This window comes from Macrosteles quadrilineatus, unplaced genomic scaffold (assembly GCF_028750875.1).
Source record: "Macrosteles quadrilineatus isolate MER2022 unplaced genomic scaffold, UCM_ALF_1.0 Scaffold_1__1_contigs__length_201487025, whole genome shotgun sequence".
In the NCBI taxonomy this organism is placed as follows: Eukaryota; Metazoa; Arthropoda; class Insecta; order Hemiptera; family Cicadellidae; genus Macrosteles; species Macrosteles quadrilineatus.
In genome coordinates this window covers 179488241-179513591 of record NW_026542594.1, presented here as the reverse complement: position 1 = coordinate 179513591, position 25351 = coordinate 179488241, and the positions used below count along the sequence as shown (strand labels likewise).

At 34.5% G+C, this 25351-nt stretch overlaps 2 protein-coding genes across 3 annotated transcripts; one reads left to right on the top strand and one right to left on the bottom strand.

Annotated features, from left to right (window-relative positions):
• The first annotated feature begins 715 nt into the window (after positions 1-715).
• On the top strand, positions 716-6214 carry LOC129002928 (hatching enzyme 1.2-like). The gene is made up of 4 exons (XM_054431057.1): positions 716-898; positions 3298-3521; positions 4701-4882; positions 5739-6214. Exons 1-4 carry the CDS (start codon positions 716-718, stop codon positions 6128-6130), a joined length of 981 nt encoding a protein of 326 aa, XP_054287032.1. The 3' UTR covers positions 6131-6214.
• Positions 6215-10941: 4727 nt separating this feature from the next.
• Positions 10942-23877, bottom strand: LOC128990848 (adipocyte plasma membrane-associated protein Hemomucin-like). Of its 2 annotated transcripts, XM_054413466.1 has the most exons (9): positions 23728-23877; positions 21936-22052; positions 20482-20687; positions 18923-19039; positions 18505-18673; positions 17376-17510; positions 14664-14937; positions 13406-13604; positions 10942-11091 (listed from the first exon to the last, which is right to left on the bottom strand). In XM_054413466.1, the coding sequence occupies exons 2-8, from the start codon at positions 22043-22045 to the stop codon at positions 13407-13409; spliced, it is 1209 nt and encodes a 402-aa protein (XP_054269441.1). In that variant the 5' UTR covers positions 22046-22052; positions 23728-23877; the 3' UTR covers positions 10942-11091; position 13406. The 2 variants fall into 2 exon arrangements, with proteins under 2 accessions (XP_054269441.1, XP_054269449.1); XM_054413474.1 differs by lacking the exons at positions 20482-20687; positions 21936-22052; positions 23728-23877 and adding an exon at positions 19265-19396.
• Between the last annotated feature and the right edge of the window lie 1474 nt (positions 23878-25351).

The following is a 25351-nucleotide window of genomic DNA, read 5'->3' as shown; positions in this document are numbered from 1 at the left end:
AAGGGCTACAATAATAATAATAATTTTGACAGTTTTGCCCTTCAGTGGGGGTAGGGGTAGCTAAAAATGTTCAAATAGGAAGTATGGTTGAGTTTGGTATCATTTTACAGGTCTTGACAAAACTAAACAATTACGGTAACATTAAGACAATGGAAATCGGACCACTAACAAAATGGAAGCTGAACATTACTAAGACAATGGTTATTAAAAGTACAGTAATTTTTAACTGTCATTTTGTTATTAGTGGTCCGATTTCTATTTTCTTTATGTTAATTGTTTAGTTTTGTCAAGACCTGTAAAATGATACCAATCTCGGCCATACTTCTTACCGACAAATTTTGAGCTACCCCCCAGCCCCCACTACACCTAAGGGCAAAATTTTCTAAATTAACCATCATTGTAGCCGTCATATCTAAGAAGGCTGCCGCAAACCGATTTAAAATATCTCAAATAGTTGAAAAGCTAAGGGTGGGTGCAAGTTACTTTTCAGCCACCCTGTATATGCATTGCAAGTCATTTATGTACCGTACAGAGATATTTTACAATAAGCCATTAAAAAATATCCCCATTATCTTTACAACTTATTTCCAAAATCAAATACAAAATACCTATTTAGTTAAATACAACTGTTGCGTAACATTAAGTGGATTAACTATCACGGATGATAAGGTTGATTTAGTTCATTAGTGTAGGATAGACAAATGACCAAGAAACAATGACCGCCCCCAGAGATTCCAAAGTTGTGTTTTCCTCTGCCTTAGATATGGTGGGTCTCGTTTTGGTCAGTTGCCTTGTGTTGCAAGGTTCGGTGCTTTCTTTAGCTTTGCCTCTGCCAGAAGAGGGAGATCTGTTCGAAGGTGATATAATTTTACTGCCTGAACAACAAGCTCTTTTACAGGTAAATTTTTTGTTTTCATTGAATGTTACTGAACTTTTATATAAAGGGTATCCCGGAACTCTCTACCAATATTTTAGGGCGTTGTTACTGGGTAAGAAACATAAAATCTAAACATCATATTTCAATTGTCCGGAAGTCCTCAGTTACGCACACAGTTTTTTCAATTACTATTTTTTTCTAAAAAAAAAGGTTAAACATACAAAATTGAAACTATGCAGAAACATTTAGGACAACTAGACAAAGCTACAAAATAATTATATAAAATGAAATCTTTATAAAATCAACGGTTTTTGAGTTATTTAAGAAACAAAATTTTAAATGGCCGCAATTTTGTTTTATGAATTTAGAAAATTGTCATAATTTTTGTAGCTTTTTCTAGTTGTAATCAATGTTTCTGTAAAGTTTCAATTTTGTACGTTTAACCATTTGTTAGAAAAAATTAATAAGTGAAAAAAAATGGCAGATGTGTGAGTAACTAAGGACTTGCGGACAATTTAAATATGATATTTCGATATGTTTTTCCCCCAGGAACAATGCCCTAAAAAATTGGTAGAAAGTTCCGGGACACCCTGTATACTTGTTTAGTTGTTTGTCCTGCATCATATTACAATTTGTTTATTTGTGTAAAGTTGTGTTGTATTTGAATCCACCATATTTTGTTTTAGTGTAGATAAAATAGAGAACTTGTAGTCTTGAGCCAAATAAAAAACAGTCTGGTGTAAAATGAAAAGTACCGAATAGTAGTCATTTTACATGTAGTATACAATCAGCACAAAAATGTGGTGTGGTGACTGTTGAAAGAATATTCATTTCATATTTTCAATAAACCTATGCTTCTAGGTGTCAAATGAGGCAAATGACATAGGTTTCCCTCTGCATCATTTGTTTGTTATTTTTTAATTTAAATTTTTATCAAATTGTATGCCCATAAATAGGTTATATTTTAAGTTTGCATTCATGTCTAAATAACACTTTTCTTTACTACCTACTGTAGGTTCTTCATAACTTCTTTTTTCATAAATTCTATACCAGGGGCATTTATACTAAAGAATCACAAACATTTTTTAGGTGAAAGTTGTCCAAACCCATTTTTCCACCTCCAAAAACATTTTTTTTTTACTTGCATACAAAAAAAGGGTCAGAAAACTGACATACTTTCTCCTATTAGCTTTTCAACAACCCTTATAGATGGGTAAGTGGTGGGAGTAACTATGATATTTTTTGGGAAAATCGCAAAAGATGCAATAACTTTATAACCTAAGTCAAAATAATAAAATTGTGTAGGTAGCTTTTGTAAATATCCGATTTGTCCATTATTTTATGGGTTTTAACTTTATAGGAAAACTTCACCATTTGAAATTAATAATAAAAAAAACCCACTGTGAGATACAATGGATTAGGGTATACCAAATTTCATCAAATCGGACCACAGGACGGTGTGGTCTGTAGCTCTGTACACATCAACACATAAATATAGATTACTAGCAGAGTACCCGTCCTTCGTACGGGGTTGGAATATAAGTATACAATGCTTATTGCAGTTATACTCAAGCTTTGCGTTTGCAATAAGGGAGGACACAGTTTGATAAAATTTGCTTTTTTTAATTTTGAATACTGTTCAATAGTATTACACATCTACCATAGCCATAATGTTCTACCACTTCACCTAAACAATAGAGAAAAATAAATTATCAACAATTCGCAAAATTTCACAAATTATTCATGAAATGAAAAACATAAACATAACTGTAAACAATCCTACTTTGACAGTTCTCATTGTGAATCACAGTTTTTTGTTGCTGCTTAGTTCAAATTATAGGTCGGCCGCTTAGAAAACGACCTCCTCCAGCATTGGTTTAGCATTAGCGCGCAGGTCGTTTTCTAAGCGGCCGAACTATAGCTGTTTTCATAAATGCAAAAAAATATAGTGCTGCACCCTGTTGGTAAATCTTATAACTTTTTAATGCTTTTCCATATCATAGAACCAACTTTTTTAGTTGAAACAGCTGACTAAATTCTTTAATTCCCTTTAAATATGAATACTCATAAGGTTAACATGGGGAATTACAGAGCCACTGGGGCGGAGCCCGAAAGGATTTTTGAGATAAGAATATGCCTATATGTTAATCGGGAATGTAAGCTATCATCATGCCAAATTTCAGCCCAATCCATCCAGTGGTTTATGCGTGATTGAACTTCAAACAAACAAACAAACACACAAACTTTCACATTTATAATATTAGTAAGATAGACATACAAACACACACCCAAAAATCACTTTGAAAACCACTTTTGAGAGTTCAAAGACAGCAAAACTCAACCTCCAAAAGTTGTATGAACAAATTTTCTACATATACTGTGTATGTTGAGAGTATAAAACCAAATAAATATTTTTCCAGACCAAAGACTTGCCTGGGGACTCACTCAAGACACTAATAGCTGATCCAACAGCAATATGGCCCAACAAAACCGTCCCTTACGAGTTTGCTTCCGGAGAGTTCAACTCGGCACAGCAGGCTCGTATCCTGGACGCTCTCACGGACATTATGTCCGTCAGTTGTGTGAGGTTTGTGCCTCGCACCACCCAACCAGCCTACATTGTACTGCGGAACAATGGACTGGGGTACGGTACTGCTGTTTGTTTATTAATATAATCTGTGAACTCTTCTCATCAAATTAGATATTTTATATATGAATTATTAATTCACATACTTAAGTTAATTTATCTGAATAAATAGTTCAAGTTTTTGTAATCTGAGAGAATTGACTGACCCGAAGTCCTTATTGGAACACTCTGGGTCATTAAAAAAAGGCTGTACATAATTACTTAAAATTCACTTTATTTTTGAAAGTAAACATTTGTGTCAGTTCTCTATTTGTGTATGAAATAAACAGTTTCATAATTTTAGAAGGAGTGATGTCTTTTGTAGGTGTTAAAAAAAGTCAAATATTCAATCAAGAACCTTAAGTTGATTGAAAAATGCCAAAATCTTATTGCAAAACACTTGAAAATTGTGTCATTTGATAGATCAAAAAAGAGAAGATAATTAATATACAAAAACAACCAAACTTATTAAAATAGCTTTTTTATGTAAACTAGTGTACATGTTGCTCAAAACCGAGCAATTACAAAGAAGTAAAGCAGTTATTTAAAAACAAATAACTTATTTAAGAACAAATATAAGTCATAGATTCCGATAAGTTTAAAAAAGTCATCTCAAAGATTACGTAACTAATGATAATACTGTACTCACAATGTACTTAACAGTTCAATATAATCAACATTTCTTGTAAATATTTTATATTTTTTCAAAAGCTGATCTGGCTTTTAGTGTATTGTAGAAATGTTTCCCACTTAAAGCCGCAATAGGTTGTCCATGTTGGTCTTTGTCAATGATAATGTGGTCTGCACCCATTGTCACCAACGTTTACAAATTTCAGTCTTTATTTTAATAGCACCAAATAACCATTAACTACCTGATTTTCTATCACAATTTTACAATTAACATATGTCCTTCTTCTCACTTTAAATTTCTGACTACAGCTGGAGTTTCATAACAATGTTTGTTTCCCATGTTAATCTTATGGAGAAATACGAAACTTTAAAGGGCCCCAGGGCCTCACTCTCTAATTATTTCCCTAAAAAGAAAGTTTCCTGCACAACTTCACGTTACGCTCTTTCCAATGACACCAAAAACATGTCAATCGGTTCAGTAGTTACGGAGGAGTAATTGTCACAAAAAACATGCTTGCGTATTAAATAAGTATCATAGATATAATATTCATACAAATTTGATTATAGGTGTGCAGCTGCTGTTGGATTTCATAATTATGGACCATTAGATTTGTTCCTTGGCGGACCTTCGTGCCAAACTCGTGGAACGATTCAGCACGAGTTCCTTCACGCTCTTGGCTTCTGGCACGAACACACGAGGCAGGACCGGGACCAACATATAACTATTCTTTGGCAAAACATCTTCCCAGGTATAGGATTGATTTGTCGATATGAAAAGATATTTTACACTCACTCTATCTATTTTGATCTTAGCCAAGTATCAACTGTATTTCAATCTTACTACCCATCATCATCAACAACTCTATTTTAAATGTTATTTCAATTAATCAATCTTTCAATCTGAATCTATGTCCTCCTGATTCTTTAAAACTCATTGAAACCAATCAAACAAATTTGTTGATTTAAAGAAAATGATGTATTCGGTTAGTAATTAAATTAAAAATAATGTTTGAAGGCCTTGTTGCGGCAAACCTAGCTACTTTGGTACTCATTCTGTCTAGTTCAATTATTTGGAAATAATATGATCAATTTAGTCAAATTTCTTTTCTCATGTTTAAATTTAATTAAATTGGACTGGTATTGAAGCCGTTCACCCTTCAATGAGTAACAAACACAAATATTAGAACAGAAATGGTATGAATCATAAACAAATTAAATGTACCTGACTTGAAAGTAAATATTATTAATGGAACTGTCCAAAACATTTTGTTAATGTTATTAGTACAGTAAAGGATTGGGGGCCAGTTACGTCATTTGTTTATGTTTATGATCCATACCGCTCATGTTCTAATATTTGTCGTGGCAATTAAATAAGCATTGGGAAAATAAGTGAACAATGTTTATCTTTCAAAATATAATGAATTCAAAATCTGTTTGGATGTCTGCTGAAAGTACGATAAAAGCCGTAACCATTAAATTAAAACCCTAAATATTGAAGTTCAGTCTAGTAGTCTAGTCGAACATCAAAATCTTTACATACATAATCTCATACAGTACAAAACTTATTTAAAGTTGCAAAGCTAACAGATCACAATTTGATTTTAGGAAAGGAGTTCAACTTCTACAAGCGAGACCCGTCCGAGATTATGACTCTGAACACCCCGTATGACTACAACAGTGTGATGCATTATCGGAACATAGCCTTCTCCAAGGACTCAGTGAGCGAGACGATCATTCCGAAGATGCCGGCTGCGGCTACCAGGATGGGACAGAGGGTGCGGTTCAGCCAGATAGACCTGGCAAAGCTCAACCGGTTCTACCAATGTCCTCCTACATATTACCATGGAGATTATTCTGTCAAATCTGGAAACGAAGATGAAGAGTTTGATCCAAAATCTCCAGATCAAACTGAAGACGTGATGAAAATCTCAGCCCTCAAGGAAGATGAGGTGCAGAGCGTTAAGAGAGAAAAAGAAAACAATGCTGCTGTTAAATAGTTTTGACATTAAGTGGATTCTCTTTTATTTGTATCTGCTTGGTCTGGAATTTAAAACTTAGGTAGTTATGACACCTGGACTCACGCAAACTAAGGGTGTGCGATGCATCGAAAATGCATCGAAATTTCGATTCGATTCGATTCGATGCATCGAATCGCGATTCGATTCAGTGGTGGTCAAAAAACGATTCGATTCACGAGGGAGTCAGTATCCATATACGAAAAACGCCTGCAGAAAGTCAATGCAATACCCGCAATACAGGAGCGCGTTGCTGTTGCGTTTCCTTTACGAAGGCGTTCTTATTTAATACATTCTTTGCATTAAATATAGCTTTAATTGTTTTATATTTTTTTGTTTTGACATTGCAAATGATTAGAGGTTTTGTTTTTTGTCTTGATGTAAGCAGTGTGTGAAATATTTTACTACTGTAAACCTAGCCAAAACAAGGTAGGTTACTCCAAAATCATTTTAAAAATAAGTCTGAAAAATTGTTACTTAATACTTAACTAGTAAGATCAATGTTATAGACTGATACATTTGGTATTTTTGTTAGGTGTCTGTCGGTCCCCGTCCCCGAATTTTTGTTGGGGCAAAAGAAAAAAAAGAATAATTTATTTCCAAAGAAACACTCTTATATTATTATATCTATTACAGAGGAATTAAAATGTTCAAATGAGAATTAAAAATTAAGTTGGCTCACGACCTTTAAGAATAAAGACACAACAGAGCAATTGCCGCACTGCCACTAGCCAGAGCCAGGTCTAGTCGTCTACTGATAAGAGTAACAAGACAAAAGCCGTGACGCAACACTAACAGTGCAAAGAAAACAGAGTCAAAAGAATAGAAAGACTATTTATCCAGACATATTAGTATAATCATTTATTGTTCATTCAATACCTAATTAAAAATATATTTAGTATTTTACATAATAAATTATAAACAAAAGAAATATCTGATATAGTGAACAGATCTGTATCTTGGTTAAATAGTGTTAAAAAAATATATTTCTAAGATCCAATACAATATTTACAACTCACAAATTACATTGAATTAATTTCTTTGAAAATAATCTCTAACAGTTTTGTGTTTTTGAATAAAGAAATATATTTCTTTGTCTCTACTTCCTTGTTTCATCACTTGCATTTTGTCAGCAATTGAAGCAACTGGGTAGCAACCGGGTGGTGTAAGAGGGGAGGGGGAGGGTCTATGACCTTGAATTCACACATCGTTGCCCGGGCCTGGCTGGTGAGACTGATTCATTGTTTTTGTTGACATACTACTACCCTTCCTTAAGAGAAAAAGGCCCTGCTGTTCCAAAAACATTGAGGGTAGTTTAAAAACATTGACCTGTGTTGCCAAGGGCACTAGAAGATAGCATTTAACTTTCTTGTCTCTTGATTTAATATTATTTTAATCTTCTATATATTATTTAAGAGTTACTTTTCGGGTACCTAATTAGTTGTGATATTGTTTAGCTTCATTTTATGGATTTTTAATTCTTTTCATTCATTAGCTATCAAAATCAGTTGTTTTAGGATTTTAATCTCTTGCAGTACCGGTAGGTCTATACTACTGTATGACATTATATGCATTTTTTAGTCCTTATTAATTATACCATAAACAATGTTTGTATGTTATTTACTGTTTTTGAGTTTTATAGGAAATTAGTTTACACAATATCTTTTCTTCAATGAGTTCTCTACTTGACATGTTGCTTCTAGCCTATTACTATTTTAGGCCCTATAAAAATAATGCCTATGTAAAGCTGTAGGCCTACTGATGCCAATAATAATTCTTTATTTATGATGATGTAACAAATAATGTAAGTGTGAGGTTATTATACTAAGGAGGTTAGGAGGCAGGGAATGAATGATACATGTTGCATGGTGGAAACATATTATTTTTATTTTCTTCTTGCTTGCAGTCCTGAAGCCGGTCCACAGGCCCTAAACTTGTGATATGTAAATTTATTTCTTAATGGTCTTTTTATATTAAGTTCCATTCAAATTTGTTGTAATTTAGCTACCGGTACCTATTTAGTTATTTAAACAGTTATTAAAATGAGAATGAGTGTCTTGATAAAAAAAATATTTTCTTCTTTCTTGCAGTTGAGCCAATTCCAAGTAAAAATTATGAAATAGGCAAGTAAAGCAGCTCACTGGTATTTCCAGCAGTTATTCTAATACATATGATTGAAAATAAATATTTTTTCACCTAAAATTCATATGTAAGTATGAATAGGCCTAATACCACATCAACAAAAATTTGTATTACACAAATGAGATAAATTTTAATTATTGTTAATCCACTCAATTGACAATTATGAATAGAAAAATACCGTATTGCTTCGAATCGAGTTGCATCGAATCGAATCGAAAATCTTTTGAATCGAATCGTTGCTTCGAATCGAAAATTTTTTGCTGCTTCGCACACCCCTAACGCAAACACATCTTTTATTTTGGTAAAGAAAACAAAAAAATTTAGAAACTTTCAGTATATCACTCACTGTTTGGAATGAATAAATATTATTGCTGTATTAGTATAGTGCAGATATTAAAAGCAGTTTTCTATTTTAATTTTCAATTTCTTATGGTTCAGACATTTTAAATTCAAACAAGTGTTCAAATGAGAGGAAGTCTTCTGTAAAAGAAAAGACGAATAAAGCAAAAATATTGTACAATATTTTCTTTCTCCTGGAGGAAAGCATTTGACTTTTTAATTGGAATTGTTATAAGTACAGTCGGTTAGTCAACAAAAACTCAAAATGCTCACCATTAGGCCTTTGCATTCATACGTTATATATTCAATCATCCCGTAGCTAAAATCCAATGGAAATTGGCTTATAGTAAGCTACACAGAATAGAATTATATAAAACAGGCTGTATGACAAGATTGACAAGGTGTTGACTCAATGCATAGAATATTAAGTAAATTCACTGATTAACCAATAAATTTGTAGATTATCACAAATTACCAAATGCGTCTTTATTCATTTTTTTATTAATCCATACCATTGACTAATGACAACATTTTGAAAATTGAAAGTTTGGGAAAATTGTTTAAGAAATGCTTAGTAGGTATTAGACTTACAAGTTGAAACTTTAATTCGTTCGACAACAATCTTCTTTCCACAGTGAGAGTACACAGCCCAAAGATTTAGTTAAAGTCTACAACTACAACTACCCTACTTAACTTGAGTTCTGATGGTTCATTACAATCTTCAAGCGAGGCGAAACAGAATTTTTTCTATAGATATCTAGAATTTATTCTTTTATCAATATTAACTTAAGTATCTGAGGTCAAAGGGCGCCGGGGACCGATTGTTAAATTGTTTTTTTGTTTTTTACACTTTTCTCCAGTTTTAGGCCTTGTACTATTAAGTTGTCTGAGTTTTTTTACTTGGATCGGAAACACTTCCTTGGCTTCCGCATCTTTTGATTTTTCTGGCAGTGGAACTTTTTTTAGTTTTACTCCTTTTAAATTTTCGACAGTAATAATCGGACGAGGTGGAGAGTTTTTATCAAAAATTGCCTTCTTTGAAGACTTTCCTATTCTTACACAAGAACTATTGGAAGAGATAAAACCAGGAGGTGGTAGAGGTGGCGGTGTAGGAATGAAATTCTTTCCTCCCGAGACCGGAACCGACGGAATAGATTTGGCATTGTTCGAAAACACTAGCGATAAATCTTTAATACTTGTCACCACATTATTTAGCTCACTTCTTAACGAGTTTAAACTATCGCACTGCAAACTTAACTGTTCCTTAATAAAGTCTAACTCACTATTCATTTTATTCCATTGGTTTCTATACAATATATTCTTTATGTAATTTTCTTCATGGATGGCACCAAAATGGTGAGTTATCAAATCCATTAACTCTTGTGAATTTTCTGTCTGAGTCGTAATGTCTTTGTAACTTGGCTGTTGATTCACAATGGTTTTTATTTGGTTTGAAATAAAATCAAGAAAATGTAAACAATATTTCAACACTGTAGTAAGCACAATACATAGAAATGAGGCTATTTTCTTTTTGATGTTGCTTTGCTTCACCATTTCATACAACTTTTCCCCATTGAGCTCTCAGATTCATTTATTTACTTCATTTTAATACTCTAGTAGCAAAGCAACTAGTAATATCAAAGGTGATTTAAAACTAACCTAATTTAAACATACTATTTTGAAAAGCAAAACTACATTGTTTGTAAATAAAAGTAAAGGGCAGGATTCCAATGTAACTATGAAGCATGTTTAGCAACAATAAAAACATTTGATTGGATGTAAGAATATGAACATGCATCACATGTAAAATTTAATGCCTAATCTATTATTCAGGTTTTGTTTAACAGATTAAATCTGGAAAAAACAGCTGTGAATAAGAAATATTAATTTTGTAAATTTGATAGTTGCTTTGATCTGCTTTGATGGTATGAAGGTTTACATCCAAAAATATGGATGGTTTTATAATTTTTTTACTTTTTTATTTCTTTTCCCTGATGGAAGGTAATTTTGTTTCTTGTTGTATGAGTATAACTTTATTTGAGACATACCAAGGTGCGTGTAAAGGTTCTTAGTGTTGTTTTAATGAAACCTTTGAATAAAAACAAGTTATGAAAAAATTAGATTGTAAAAATAAGCGTGCACCGGGAAATGCTACTTTTGATACTAGTAATGAAATATACTATTCCTCAAATCATAGAACAAAATTTTTAGTGTATTTTTTCTTCAGTTAATCATAAACATTTTTTTTAGATTGCTGAAAATATGGTTACATAGATGAAGTAAAACATGGAACATAAATAAAGTAAATTAAATGTTTATAACAATTTTATTGAAAACCACCAACAAAAATAAATATTTTTTAACCGTAAATAAATTATTAGAGATCCAAAAATTATTTTTAAATGGAATGTTAAGTCAAAAATATTCAGTCTCTGGTACTTCTTGATTGTAATGAACTGTACCTGAAAAAAAAAGAAATTTGGTCAATGCAGTTTGTTTAATAGTTATAAACATGAATTATTTACAAAATCTATTCTTTAAGCTTAAACTAAAAATAGGCTAATTAGGTTTTAGCTTAAAATAGTATTCATCCCACTCTTGACTCAACTCGACTAAAAACTTTACAAAACCCATGAAATTGATCTCTCACTAAAACCTCAAAAACATTCTTAAATACGATGCTGAAATTACCAGTATTGAAACGAAACACACATTAAAGCAGTCATAAATGCAACAATTACTGATTTACTAATTTAAATAATAATTTCTAACAAGCCATGGCTCTTATCTGGGCCTGGAGTCCACCGTGTAGATCAACTTTGTAACAAACATTTAAGAACATGATTTCCAGTTTCCTTTTAAAAAATTAGGCAAGGATGCACAATTTTTATTTCAGCGGCAATTTTTCGATACGGACAAAATGAGAGCAAAATGAGTTTGTGTGACGCCATTGTCTTCTCTTGAGGGAACACCATTACCACAACTATACGAAGAGCAGTCATCGGTGTTCGTGGTGTAGTGGATAGAGTATAGTAGTGGAAAGTTTTTGTCTGTATCGAAAAACCGCAGCTGAAATAAAAATTGTGCGGTAAGGATTTGGTTAGGTAACCCAATGCTGCTTACCGTAGCCTCACCTAACTAAACGTAACCTAACTAAATTTGTTTGCATTGGGTAGGTTAGACAATAGACAATTAATCTTTATTTACAAATTCATTAAGAATAGTAGTAGCGTCAATTTACAATTTTTTCTAAATATGTGGTTGATGTGTTGTTTGGTCAAAGATCTGTTGGTAGTATTCTTTTAAAGAGTAAAAAGGTCGATTAATGAGCCATTGATGCAAAGCTGGTTTGAGCTCATCTTCTGTCTTGCTTCTTAGATCTGGTGGTAGCTTGTTGTAGATTTTCATTCCTGCGTATGAAGGTTTCTTTTCAAACTGTGCCGTCCGATGTTGTGGAAGGTTGTACTGCATGGTGTTTCTCAGGTTGTGTTGGTGCATTTTGCCACGCCTTGTAAGGTTATTTCTTACTGCAAATAACACAACTTCCTGGATGTAGAGTGCTACAAGGGTACTTTGAGTGACCTGAATGCTTCCCTGCAGCTGTCGAGTCTGTGGAGTCCTGCAGTTATTCTGACTGCCTTTTTTTGTTTTGTGAGAACTCTTTGCATGTTAGTGGCAGAGGTTCCACCCCATGCTACAAGTCCATATCTAATGTGCGACTCAAAAAGTGCAAAGTATGCTACTTTTGTTATGATGTCATCTGTTGCATTTTTTATATGTTTAAGAGCATAGATGCTTGAACTTAATTTTTTACAAATATTGTCCACATGAGGGGTCCAGGTTAAATTCTTGTCGAGTGTCATGACCAAAAACTTAGCTTCATCTTCCACTTCTACATCTGGAAGTCGTGGCACTTCATGAGATTTACGGCCAAAAGCTATTTGAGTTGTTTTAGACATGTTTACTGCGAAATCATTGTTGTAGCAGTATTGGTAGGCCATACTGAGTGACACATAGGATTTTACTTCTAGATTTTTAGCTCGTGGTTCATTAAACACTAAGGTTGTGTTGGCGTACCATCACCATCAGCGTACATAAGAGTAAGGCAGTCGTCTCCTATTTGTTGCGGCAAATCGTTGGTAAAAAGAATAAATAGTACCGGACCCATAACAGACCCTTGGGGAACTCCACAATTTATTGGTTGAAAACTTGACCTTGCTTTTCTTATTTGGCTGTTATCTCTGTGCCTTAGTTCTACAAACTGACTCCTGCCTGTAAGGTATCTTTGAAACCATTCTCCATTGTTAGGTTTATTATGGCTAGGTTATATTCAGTTTTACAAGATTGTTTGGATTACTAGTTTTTTCAACACAAACGCACACATGCATAGGATTGATACTTTTTGTTTCCCACAGTTTACTAAATTTTAACTCTTATTTTCATGTAAATAAAACAACATCATTGTCTTAAAAATATATATCTACTCAGCTCGAGGATTTACAAGGCAAGCTTATGAACTAACTTGTGGTTAAGAGTCTCTGATTTCGTTACGTAAGGGACGGTTTAATTCCCGGCACATCCACAACACATATGGGTTTGGAACTCTTTCCCAAGTGTTATTTGAGTACACTGCACATTGCCTCTATTTTAAAAATACCACTAGAATCAACTTAAAGAATAATGGTAATGAAACAACATTTCTCTCATCAAAACACCAAGTATGTAAAATCAAAATGATTGTCTAATTTGCATTGATCAAATGCATACTGTAAGTACCTCATGTGGCTTTGACCCTAGCCACATAAGTGTTAAACGGTGAGCCGAGGTAGTAGTGTCCGTCGTGCTCCACAAAGTCCGAGACTCCTAGCAGTCCGTCAGTGGCGTGCAAGCTACGGCTGATCTTGCCTTCCTTGGTCAATAGCAGGACGGTCGTACGCTTAACACTGGGCGACGGTAACGACTCAAAATGTCCAATCTAGAAAATATTGTTCATTTATCCGTTAACTCTTTACAAAACTGTTTAGTTCTATCAGGTATTGTTGTAAAAATTTATAATCATAGTACATCCTTACAAATGTATGAAAGGAGTTTGGTTGGAGTTGGATGGGCCGGTTGTAGGTTTTATTGATTTTATCAAAATAATTATTATTTGTTATGATGTATTTATGTACAGTATTACAACAATTTCCTTCTCAATTACCGCACAACGTGTAGTTAATATGCTCTCACAATAAAACACAATGTTTGTCAAACAACACTTCACAGTTTGACAAAAACAGTGTTTTGATGTGAAAAAAATGTCACGGGGATCACTGGAGACAATAATGATGTCTTTGTGAGCACAGAAGATGCTCTAAATTTTTCCCAAATATCGAAATAAGATAATGGTGTTTTCGACATCGTGGGAAATATATATGATCTTAAAAATACTTAAAATGTAAATAAAAATAAAATTATTGATGATTGCTTAAATAATCAATATTCTAGCCTAATATAAGTAATAATGCAAAAAGATTGTCAAACTAAAAAAAAATGTCATGTGGCTCGACAAATCAACACAAAAGAAATAAATTGTCCATCTAAAAAGTAATAATGGGGGTACATAACAACTACCCCCCCCCCCCCCTCCCAAAACCAAACGTTTAGGTGTTGTTTTTGTGCTAGTAATTTAAAAAATGCTTGTAAACCAAACAAAGGCGGTCAAATATTAAACCTTGTCTAAAAAATCACAACTAAAATACTAAAATACAATGTTTTCAGTGCACAGACCCTCATAACTCTTTGGCTCTCTGGCCAATTAGTAACAGGATGACCCAAAATTCCATTCAAAACAAAATAGATTTTGTCCTTAGCCTATCAATTAATTAATGCTATTTAACAAATGGTCAAAGTTAGATAGTAAAAACATCAAGGTTTAACGTGTTCTCCTCAAAGAATTAAAATACCAATTTTAAACACAAAATCAGCTAGGGAAACAAGAAACTCGTAAATTGCAATAACAGTTAAAGAAGAAAACTACTATTTCTCAACCAACCAGATGTGCAGTCTTCTTTAGCACCTCGTGGGGATACAAGTCCCTGAGCAGGGAGACGGCGCGCTGACCTAGATACATGAGCCTTGCCAGCAGCTTGCGCACCAGCGGGTACGGCGCCAGACGCTCTACCATGGAGGGATGATCCATGTCTCGAGGCAGCACCAGACTCAAGACAAACCCACCACGGCCGTCTCTGTGAATGTTGTCGGGACAACCTGGCAGTCGGTCAACAAACACCTCGCTTTGGCCTGCCTTGGGTCCCTTCAGGTGGTACCTTCAAACATTTGAGCCACGTTAGAATAACTGGAGTCAGGGATACAAAAATTATGATAGTTATTACAGACATTTTCTATAAGATTAGGTAAAAATCAGTTTTCAAGTTTTGGATTCAGATTCTAGATCTCATCCTTGAAAACTGTAGTGAATACAATAATAATGTACCATAATTTTGCCATTGTTACGATATTTAGATTTGTTTTATAAAGAGTTGGCAATATGTTTTGCATTTGTGTCCTGACTGCGATCAGGCGACTGTGACGTCATATCGTATGATTTCAATAAAGCTCCCGGATTGGCTACAACCCATCACGCCACTATTCCCTCCACGTTTAACCGCCGTTCCAAAAGTTTCCTTGCTCTCCAGTCCTCAAGATTCCAGCAAACCGTAACCATGTAGTCGGCCGGGTTTTATTTAATTCCCCAAATGGTGTTTTTATTTCAAGTCATTGCACCCCAAACGTTCCAAAAACATAGCAGTTACACAAACCTAGTCGAAGCTTGAAAACCACTAAAACAACCACACAGAGAACTGTTTTGTAGTAAAACAAAAATCAAAAATCTAAACAAATGTCCTTAACAATCTAATAGCAACAAATTTTGAGAACACAAAGGACACACCTGCATAAGATGGTGGATAAAGCAAGACCTCTTTTATAACATTAACTCACTACCAGCAAAAATTAACTTGAATCAAAAAATTGGATTATAAATTTTATACTTCACCGGAAACAAAAAAAAATCTCATATTGAAAATTGTTAATAGGCACAAAGCTACAAGTATAACTTCCGACACCGAATTAACTGAAATTTCCCCCCCAAAAAAATAGCTTAAGTTAAGCTTCATTTTGCCATTGTTACAACTGGAGCCTGCTTCCTCTCGTATGGTCAAAACAGTTTTACTTCTTTCTTCTTGTGTATTTGTGTGTGTGTTTGAGTTTGTATAAATGTGTATTGGGGTTGTAATAAATGATATTTAAATTGGTTCTATAAATTGAAGAAGGAAATTATTGTGTCTTGACGACTGCTATACCCAGGAATGTTTTTTTATTAAACAAAGGTTGGTAGCTTCTTTTCATTTGCATGTCAGAGCCCTAAAGCCTGAGCAAGGAACATATCAACCAAAGCAAGGGAGAGCTATAACAGTATACAATAAACGGTATCAGCATTCTGACACATACTTTATCCCATAAGTTTGTCAACAACCTCATATCCGGAAATGGGATTTGTACAATTTTGTTCAGAATATAAAGGACTATAACATACTACATTTTTATCAAAATAGTTCATGCCATTTTTTGGGAAAATCCGAATTTTTGTTATTTTATGGGGTTTTATGGGAAAATCCCCACTAAAAATAAAAAAATTCTAAAAAATGAAATAAAAATCTCAAAATTGTAAGGACCATAACATACTATGTTAAATCAAAACCGGATTTTTTTCTAAAATCCTATTTTTCGTTATTTTATGGGTTTTTATGGGAAAATAACATAATTTACCATAACTTTTGAACCGTAATTTTTACAGAAATGGGATTTGTACCATTTTGTTCAGAATTTAAAGGGCTACAACATACTAAATTTTTATCAAAATCGTTCGGGCCATTTTTGAGAAGATTTGATTTTTCCGGATTTTTATGGGTTTTTATGGAAAAATCCCCATTAAAAATCAAAATTTCAAAAAAATGAAAAAAAAACGCCTGGAGATACCATAGATTAGAACCTACATACCAAATTTCATCGAAATCGGACCACAGGTGTAGTCTCTAGCTCTGTACACATCCAGACACACAGACACACAGACACACGGACACACACACACACACACACAGACATCACTTCGAAAACCACTTTTTTGGGTCCAGGGGGACCCAAAACGAATATATCCACTCAAAACTCAAACTCGAAAATTTTGACAAAAACAATACTTTCTCCATATACTATGGTATAGGGGGAGAAAGTAAAAATCATTGTCGTGATAAGTTCAAGTGGAAGCACCAGAACCTAAAACCCACAACATTGCTGCCTTGGTATTACAGTCTGTTGTGCTACCAACAGTGGCGGTTCAAAGGGGTGGTGGCTACAGGGGCTAAAGCCCCCTCATTGGACTCTAGAATTATAAATTCAAACATACATTTCATTATAAAAACGTAATGGAGGTTTTTGAACATAGTTCTAGGCCTTAAATATGGCTTTAAAATTTGAAATTTTCCTGGGGAGGGCCCCCCCGTCCTGGTTAGGAACACTCCGATAGCCTCCCCTTGACATGGCCCTAGAACCACCAATGGCTACTAATATGCCTCGCCCAACGCCTTTAAACTATGAAGGTGGTATTTAAATATTATATAGCATAAAGTTAATTTAAACCAAATTTTACTATGGGTTTATAAATTTAAATAAATTAATTTGCAAGTCGTGTAAATAAATTAATACTAACTTGAGCACCCTAAAGTTGAACGTTTCGCTGATGAGCAGAAAAGCCCCGTCTTCTGAGAGAGCGACTCCATTTGAAAAATGTAACTTGTCCAACAAAACTTTGTTGGTTTTTGATGACGGGTCATACTTCAGCAGCCTGAAAAATATAATGTGAGTTAAAAGAATCAGAGTGAATACTTTTAACAACTGTTCATGAATCAGGGCCTAAGGACATAACAAAACACTTTTGAAATGTGAAATTATTTTATGAGTTAGATCGGAAAACAATTTTTGCCAATCTCAAAACAAGCTCTAGAAAGGAATTAATTAGGAAGTAGAAGCGGGGGACCAGTTTTGATTTATTCCTATAAAAGTCTAGTGTTGTTTTTAACATATTTTTGTAAGGAAAGGTCTACCCTGGTCTTGTTACTATCTGATATCAGATCTTTTGTAAGATAGCATCATTAATTAATAGCCCAATGGCAAATATGGTATCTGAGTCTGGTAACAATCTCACTTGGAATTAAACCAGGAACCTTAGGATTTAAACACAAGCACTACACAAAACCACACAGATCCTCAGATAATGTTGAGGCCCATCACCTTCGAGGATCTAAGGAAATGAGTCATACTAAAAACTGTCTTACAAAACTATAGCCATTAGTCAATTAATATATTCATTTATATTTATTTCCATTTTGATTAGGTATGTACCCTATTTTATTGTTATCGTTGCATAGATCCTGCAAGCAAGATATCAATAAATCAATGGATAAAAGTAACAAACCAGTATCGACAGTTCTTCCCCATTCTACTTCCCTTAACATTGGTACTCAATTTATATTTTTGGATTATATATAAAATGGCATGTCTTGAGAAGAGATACAGGAACACTATTGAGAAGGTAGGAGAATGGCAGCCGAGCGGAATAAGAGCACCTGGAAGGCTTAAAAGAAGATGGAGGGATAGCGTGAGAACAGACATCACAAGAAAAGGAGCGGAAGTAGATGAGGCGACTGGAAAAAATGGCAAGCAATTGTTGACGAGGCCAAAACCCTTCTAGAGTATCAAGTCAAGTCAAATATATAAAATGGCACTGTAATAAACAGAGAAAGTGTGCAAACAAAATTAGATTTTTGAAAACCACTCACCTTCCGTTGCCGTTTAGTAGAGCGAGAAATACACCGTCATGTAAGTAATGAGAAGTGGAAGAGTCAGTCCAAAATATTGCGCCGGTATTGTCCACAGCTACAGAGTTAGGAATCATGGGTTTCTTGCCTTCAATCGTGTCATTCACTGACACCAAGTTCTTTGATTTACCTTCAACAAGAAATTAATCAATATAGCAGTAATACTTTAACACTGCATCATACGTAGTGAACAATTTAACGGGTTGATAACAACTACAATAACAACGATAAAATAAAATAACACTCAGTGTTTAAGTAACTATTTGAAAATAATAATAGTCATATTCGTTCAATAAAACAGTAGAGCCTATGTTATAGGGTAAGGTCATTTCGGATAACCAAAATTTCGGCAAAAAAAACATGAATGACTCAAACTTACCTGTAGCTAGGTCTACCTGGAAGATACCATAGTAAGCATCAGCCACGTACATTTGATTCTTTTTGTCAAAAGCCAATCCAAGTGGGCGTCCACATTTGGCCTCCTCGTGGAAACCCTCTGAAAAAAGCATAGAGGTTTAAAAATTACAGATAAAAAAAATATAATTTGGACTTTTCCTTAAAAATAATTCTAAAATAGCACAAATGGTGACAGACATAGTATAAAACTTATTTACCAGTTAGACATTTATTTAATTGTAAAGCATGTAATGTAAAATTTACCCTAAAATGAGATAGAAAAATCCTACTACTTTTCTTTAAAGAGGTTGGCACCTCCTTTTACCTTGCATTCGCCTGTCTACATGGGCCACTGAGGCCAGTGCATGGAACATATCCAGCATAACAAGGAGAGAGCCGGTACAGTACAAGGGTGAACTGTACTGATAAAAAGTAGTAGCAGTGACCAGGATCCGAACCCAAGACATCGCTGCCTTGGGCCCAAAGTCCGTGGCCCTACAGACTGAGCCACTGACTCACCAAACTTCACTTTATCGATTAAAACACATTCAAACAGTCTTCAGATTACATTACAAGACGAGATGTCTACAAGACAAGAAAAGACCTAATCTCGGATCCTATTAGGTTATCTAATGATTAGGTCATCATAATTTTATTTGACATTGAAACTTTGAGCTTTGATTATTCGTTATCAAGGTGATTCAGACTAAACTGAATAAATGTTTTACATCAGAACATAAACTTACTTATTACTTTATTGTCAGTTTGAATATTCTTTATAATACTTTCATTTTGAGAAACTCTTTTAAACAGAAATCTGTAGCAAGCAGATAAGTTACTTAGGCCTAGTTAAAAAGTTAAAAGTTAAAAATCAATGTCGCCATGTAATTTTAGCAGTTGGACATCTTATATTTATAACTATGTTGTATTTAAAGATTAATTAGTAACTTACATTTATTTACTTAGTAATTCAGTTATATAGTATGCACAAATACTAGAAAAATACCGGTATTAAAGTAAGGATCATAAAGATAAACAAATGAAACAATTGTAGTCCGAATCCTATACTAATAGCATTGAACATATGTTTTGGCAGTTCCGTTTAAGCAATGTTAAATTTTTTTTTCGGGCCAAAAACGTTATTTGTTTATGTATTTTTCTAGTATTTGTAATAGTATGTCTCGTTCACTCAAATAAAACAAGATATGTTAATGATTTCCATAGCTATTCAATATTCATATTAAACAGTAGATTGCTGTTATTCTTTCTATTCCCTATTATTCATTATTTTGAAGGAAAACTATCATTTATACTTTCAGTTTCATAATTAGTTTATTATTCACTAACGTCGTAAGAACTTATGATAGTTTTTACAAACAAATTTCAGTGAGACAATCTCCGTTTTACCGAAACATTACTTGCAAAAACTTGAAAACCTCCTGATTAATCATGATTCTAATTCTAAACTGCAGAACCATACGGAAACTAATATTTATCAAAAGGAAATTTTACTGTATATAAAGAGTTAAATCTAAATCTTACCACATTTTTGTCCAAACTTGGCAACAGGCTGTATTTTGTTTCCTACGATTTTGACAACATGGCCGCCATGTAGCGTTGTGTAAATTTCTCCGTTGTGCACTTGTATATCTTCTGGGCCATGGATTACATCTTCAAACAATTTTTCGGCTCCATTCAATCGTGAATTGACAGCCAACGAACCCTCCAACGGGACAGAAGGAGGTATGCTGTAACCCAAATTGTATTAATCTTTTTTTTTAAATAACAGATACTTACTCTATGTAAAAACTAAGTCAAAAATTGTCTGCAAATAACATTTGTAAAACACCTGTTTTAGCAAATTTCCCTATTGGAAAAAAGTGAAATCTATTGTGACAAAGCGCACAGCAGGCAGATGTGTAATAAAGAGACGATTGCCAGAGCAAGCGTTGACTCATCTTTGAGCTACTGATCGATATTTCTTTTGAACTACCACCACGTTATTTTTGCTAAACGAACTGTAATGTCTAAGAAATAGTGTGAGAGCCTACTTCTTATCAATAATAGGCCGAAACAGTTGAATGCACAGTACAAACAATGTATTTATGTAAGATAGATTTGTTACACTAGGCCTAGTGCAAATTTACAAAAAACTTTAAATTCTTCAAGATTAAGCTGATCTTTTAATTAGCAGTACTTGGACTAGCAGGAGTCAAGTGTATAAGTAAGAAGTGTGTTTTTTGAGAGCATGACAACCAGCTGACAACTTCCGGAAGTAGGCTTGGTACTTTTCTATTATACCGACCACACCTAATAATTATAACCTAACCTAAGGGTGGACCATGTGTTAGGTTAGGCTTTGAAGATATTGTTATTTAACTGATGCAACTGATCTACAATGTCTCCTACATTATAGTCGACTGATTTACCAGTCAACATTTTAAGACCACACAGCTAACTCCTCTTAATCCTCAAGGCCCCAAGAGCCATCTTATGACACCATTAAACAGTACCATGACTTCCAAATTAAAGTGTACAAACCAAACTGAAGCTATGGGGCTACCAGTGTTACTGCCACAGACCATCAAGTCTGACCAATGGTCAGGAGGTCTAAGTTTAGTGTGTTGTTCAATGGCCAAGAGATAGCATTACAGACCATTCAAATTCATGTTGTCTTTCTTTATGTGTGTGTTAATCTTGGTGCGAGGGGGGGGGGTACCAATTTTTAACTAAATTATTCAAAGGTGGCAACCCTGAACTGTACCATAAAAATTAACCTATGGGCCTATATTTTAGGCAATGGTTGGGCCTCAACTAAAAAAAAAACATTAGGTAAAGATAAGAAGAGTTACCTTTTATTGTTCAAAGGGTAGCGGTAGCAGGCATGTGTTAATTAGCAAAAATTAAGAAAACCATCTGATTGTTAGTAACATGCATAGCTGAGTTCAACTAGAAGCTTATTTTTCAAAGTTCATCCTGGTAAACTTTTATCGAACCTGTAAGCTTCAAATTCGCCATCAGGAGGTATTCCCGGGATCACAGCAATCAGCAGTAAGAAAATCGACAATTTCGAAAGCTTATGGATTGCTGAGATGACAAAACCCATAATGAACCTGTAACAAAACATTTAAGAAAATAACATTCACATAGTTCATCTCAACAAGGGCCTTTAAAATATGACAATTTTATTTTTATCATAAAATAATACTAGACACCTAAGTTTATTAAAGTTTTAAGTAGGTCTAGGTTATGAATACTTACTTACTTACAGTTGTCGCAGCTAGTCTGGGCGCACAGACCCTTGTGTACTAACCGTCCTCCACGCCAAAGCCATGAAGACAGCGCTGAGGCACTGAACAACCCCAGAGAGCCGTGTGGGCCAGATGTTTTTGGAAATGAGCAATAAACACTCCCCTCTACACCCCGCACCCTAGCGCGGCCGCGCGCCCAAACTAGCTGCGACTACTGTACTTGAATACTTCTCTTCTACATCGTTGACCGACATGTCGGATAGATTGCGTCATGTTTTATTTCTATTTACATATTTACTAAACACTATAAAAACTATAAAAAATATCTATATATACTTTTCGTGGCGGATGTGTCACGTTACAAAAAGGGGTTTGTTGTCCAACTCTTGCAAGGCGTACAATGGCCTATTCAGCAGTCCATCGCAAATCGCACTCTTAAAGTCTGGCAGGTCCATGTCACGCACTCGCTTGGGCAAGGTGTTGAAAACCCTAATTGCCGAATGCGGGTAACTCCTCATCGTCTGTGCAAGTCGTCACCGAGGCATGTCGAGGTCTAGGGCTCTGCGGGTATTGTGGGTGTGGACCTCCTCCCTCCTGCCAAAGAGTCCCACCTTGTCCTTGAGAAGTACAAGGATGTCGAGGATATACTGGCTGAATACAGTGAGCACCCTATGTCGGATGAATATAGGGCGGCAGTGCTCCTTGTAGAAAGAGCATATGTAGGCCTATGTTTGTTAGGTTGGAGCAAATATAATTTTAGGCGTATACCCTTGAAGAACTGAAAAAACTTACAGTTAAACTCAAGATTAAGTTAACTTAAAATAAGCTCAACTTCAATCAATCAGTCATAGGAATTGATTTTGTTTAGCCTATAGCCTTCTTAACTGTAGGACTGTTAAAAACCAGTTTTAAATTTCTAAGAGTCAAGGATTGTGGTTAGCGTATTGGACCTCGATACAGGAGGGACGTGTTCAATTCCCCACAAAACTTTTATGGGTTTGGACTGCTTTCCCTTAAAAGCGTTAAAACTAAAAACTGCCACTGGCAAAGATACAAGCAAAAAATAGAAAAAGGATTAAAACAAGAAAGAACTGTAATAACTTAAGTAACCCCACAGCCCTATGTTAAGTTTAGGCCTGTGCATGCTTAGGTGAGTCAATCGATGGCTTAACGTAGTTGATAGAGCCCAGACGGAGTGTGAGGGTACAGTTTCTTAACTGGGCTACGCTAATATCGATTGGAACTATCGAATTGAAATATTGATTAATAATAGTTTTTTTTAAATTAATCTATTATAAAATTAATTTATCATAACCTAACCTAACCAACCAAACTACAGTTTGGTCCAGTAGGAGTATGGCTCTGTAATAGCCATACACCTACCGCTTTTCCTACCTCTTAATAAATAAGAATAAAACCATAAAGTTTTGTTAAGAATTTTTTTAATTATAGAAATAATTATGTAAATCACACAACAAAAGCACAAACAGAACATAACCTTATAGGCCTAATTTAAAATAAGATTTTGTTTACTTACCGGTACTGGTTTGTTTGTTATTTAAAATTTATGTATTTAATTGACAATTATTAACTAATTTTTCATTTTCAGAGTTATTTTGTTCTGGAGTGAAAGAAAATAACAACGTGAACTAATAGAAAAGCTAACAAGTGAGCACTGAGCACTGAGCAGAGCAGTCGATGAAATGTCATTAAAAGTAAACTGTGACAAAAAGTGACCTGACCATCCAGTCTGCTATGCTTCTGCTAGTCTGCTAGCGACAACCAAGCTTGCCAATGTAAAAACTAAAATAGATAAGTCACTGAGCTATAATTCTAACTGGAGGTAGCACTGCCATGGCAGAAGTCTGTCAAAAGCGTGTCGCTGATTTTGTTAGGTTGGTATAGCAGTAAGTTTTCTTACCATAGCAATAACATGGCTTCTTATAACTAGGTTGGTATAACAGTGAGTATTTTTGTCATAATTGAATACTTTTAATACTTTAATAATTTTCTTTGAAATGGCGACCATACAAAGTAGGTATTTTAAGCCAAGTATAATAATAGTTATAGCAATAATATGGCTTCTTATGACACCAGACTCACGCAAACATGGCGGCTGGCGACACGCATCTTTGACATTCAGTGCTACCTCCAGTTATAATTTTAGCTCAGTGAGATAAGTTAGTTTCTTAGTAGTGAAATGATACTATTGACTTTGTATGTATTTAAAGTGATGAAAATTGTTGACTTTCTATAATTTATAGTCAATGTGTATAATTTATGTAATTTATAGGAATGATACCTTGTTTCCAATGATCTACGTGTTTAAAAATCAATCTTTATATGCTATTTTCCATAAACTGTTTTGCACATTTTTACTTTCTCCCCTACACCATAGTATATGGAGAAAGTATTTTTTAAATTTAAATTTTCGAGTTTGAGAGGATATATCTATTTTGCCCCTTCCCTGAACCCAAAAAAGTGGTTTTCGAAGTTATGTCTGTGTGTATGTGGTGTACAGAGGTACACAACTGTGGTCCGATTTTGATGAAATTTGTTATATGGATACTAATCCATGGTATCTCCAGGTAGGCGGGGGTTGACTTCCGTATCTGTTGGCACAAACAACCGAGTGAAATGGTTTATCTCCATCTTATCTCCCAACCCAGCTGTAAAAGGATGGCCTGACACGCCATCATGGCTGCAGTACTCTTTGTTCAGATTCAGATTGCCTCACAACACTAGAACACTGAGCTATAATTCTAACTGGAGGTAGCACTGAATGTCAAAGATGCGTGTCGCCAGCCGCCATGTTTGCGTGAGGTGGGTGTCCGTAAGAAGCCATGTTATTGCTATGACAAAAAAACTCACTGCTATACAACCTAGTTATAAGAAGCCATGTTATTGCTATGGTAAGAAAACTTACTGCTATACCAACCTAACAAAATCAGCGACTCGCTTTTGACAGACTTCTGTCATGGCAGTGCTACCTCCAGTTATAATTTTAGCTCAGTGCACTAGAAAGATGTGTTAAGATTGAACAGTGCAAATGAAATTTCTAATTTCCTCTTAAAAGTAGAGAACTCTTTAAAACTACAGCATACCTTTGTCTGTATCTGTGAATCCTAAGTGGACAAATAAAGGCTCTGGTCTTACCCTTA

What these genes read in the sequence shown, in the direction of transcription:
- LOC129002928 (XM_054431057.1), top strand. Translation starts at nt 716, where the DNA reads ATGACCGCCCCCAGAGATTCCAAAGTTGTGTTTTCCTCTGCCTTAGAT. An exon ending in AACAACAAGCTCTTTTACAG is followed by an intron (nt 899 to 3,297) that starts GTAAATTTTTTG and finishes ATATTTTTCCAG; the next exon opens with ACCAAAGACTTGCCTGGGGA. An exon ending in TTGGCAAAACATCTTCCCAG is followed by an intron (nt 4,883 to 5,738) that starts GTATAGGATTGA and finishes ATTTGATTTTAG; the next exon opens with GAAAGGAGTTCAACTTCTAC.
- LOC128990848 (XM_054413466.1), bottom strand. Translation starts at nt 22,045, where the DNA reads ATGGGTTTTGTCATCTCAGCAATCCATAAGCTTTCGAAATTGTCGATT. An exon ending in CAAGTTTGGACAAAAATGTG is followed by an intron (nt 19,040 to 20,481) that starts GTAAGATTTAGA and finishes TGCTTTTTTCAG; the next exon opens with AGGGTTTCCACGAGGAGGCC. An exon ending in CCAGGTAGACCTAGCTACAG is followed by an intron (nt 18,674 to 18,922) that starts GTAAGTTTGAGT and finishes TTCTTGTTGAAG; the next exon opens with GTAAATCAAAGAACTTGGTG.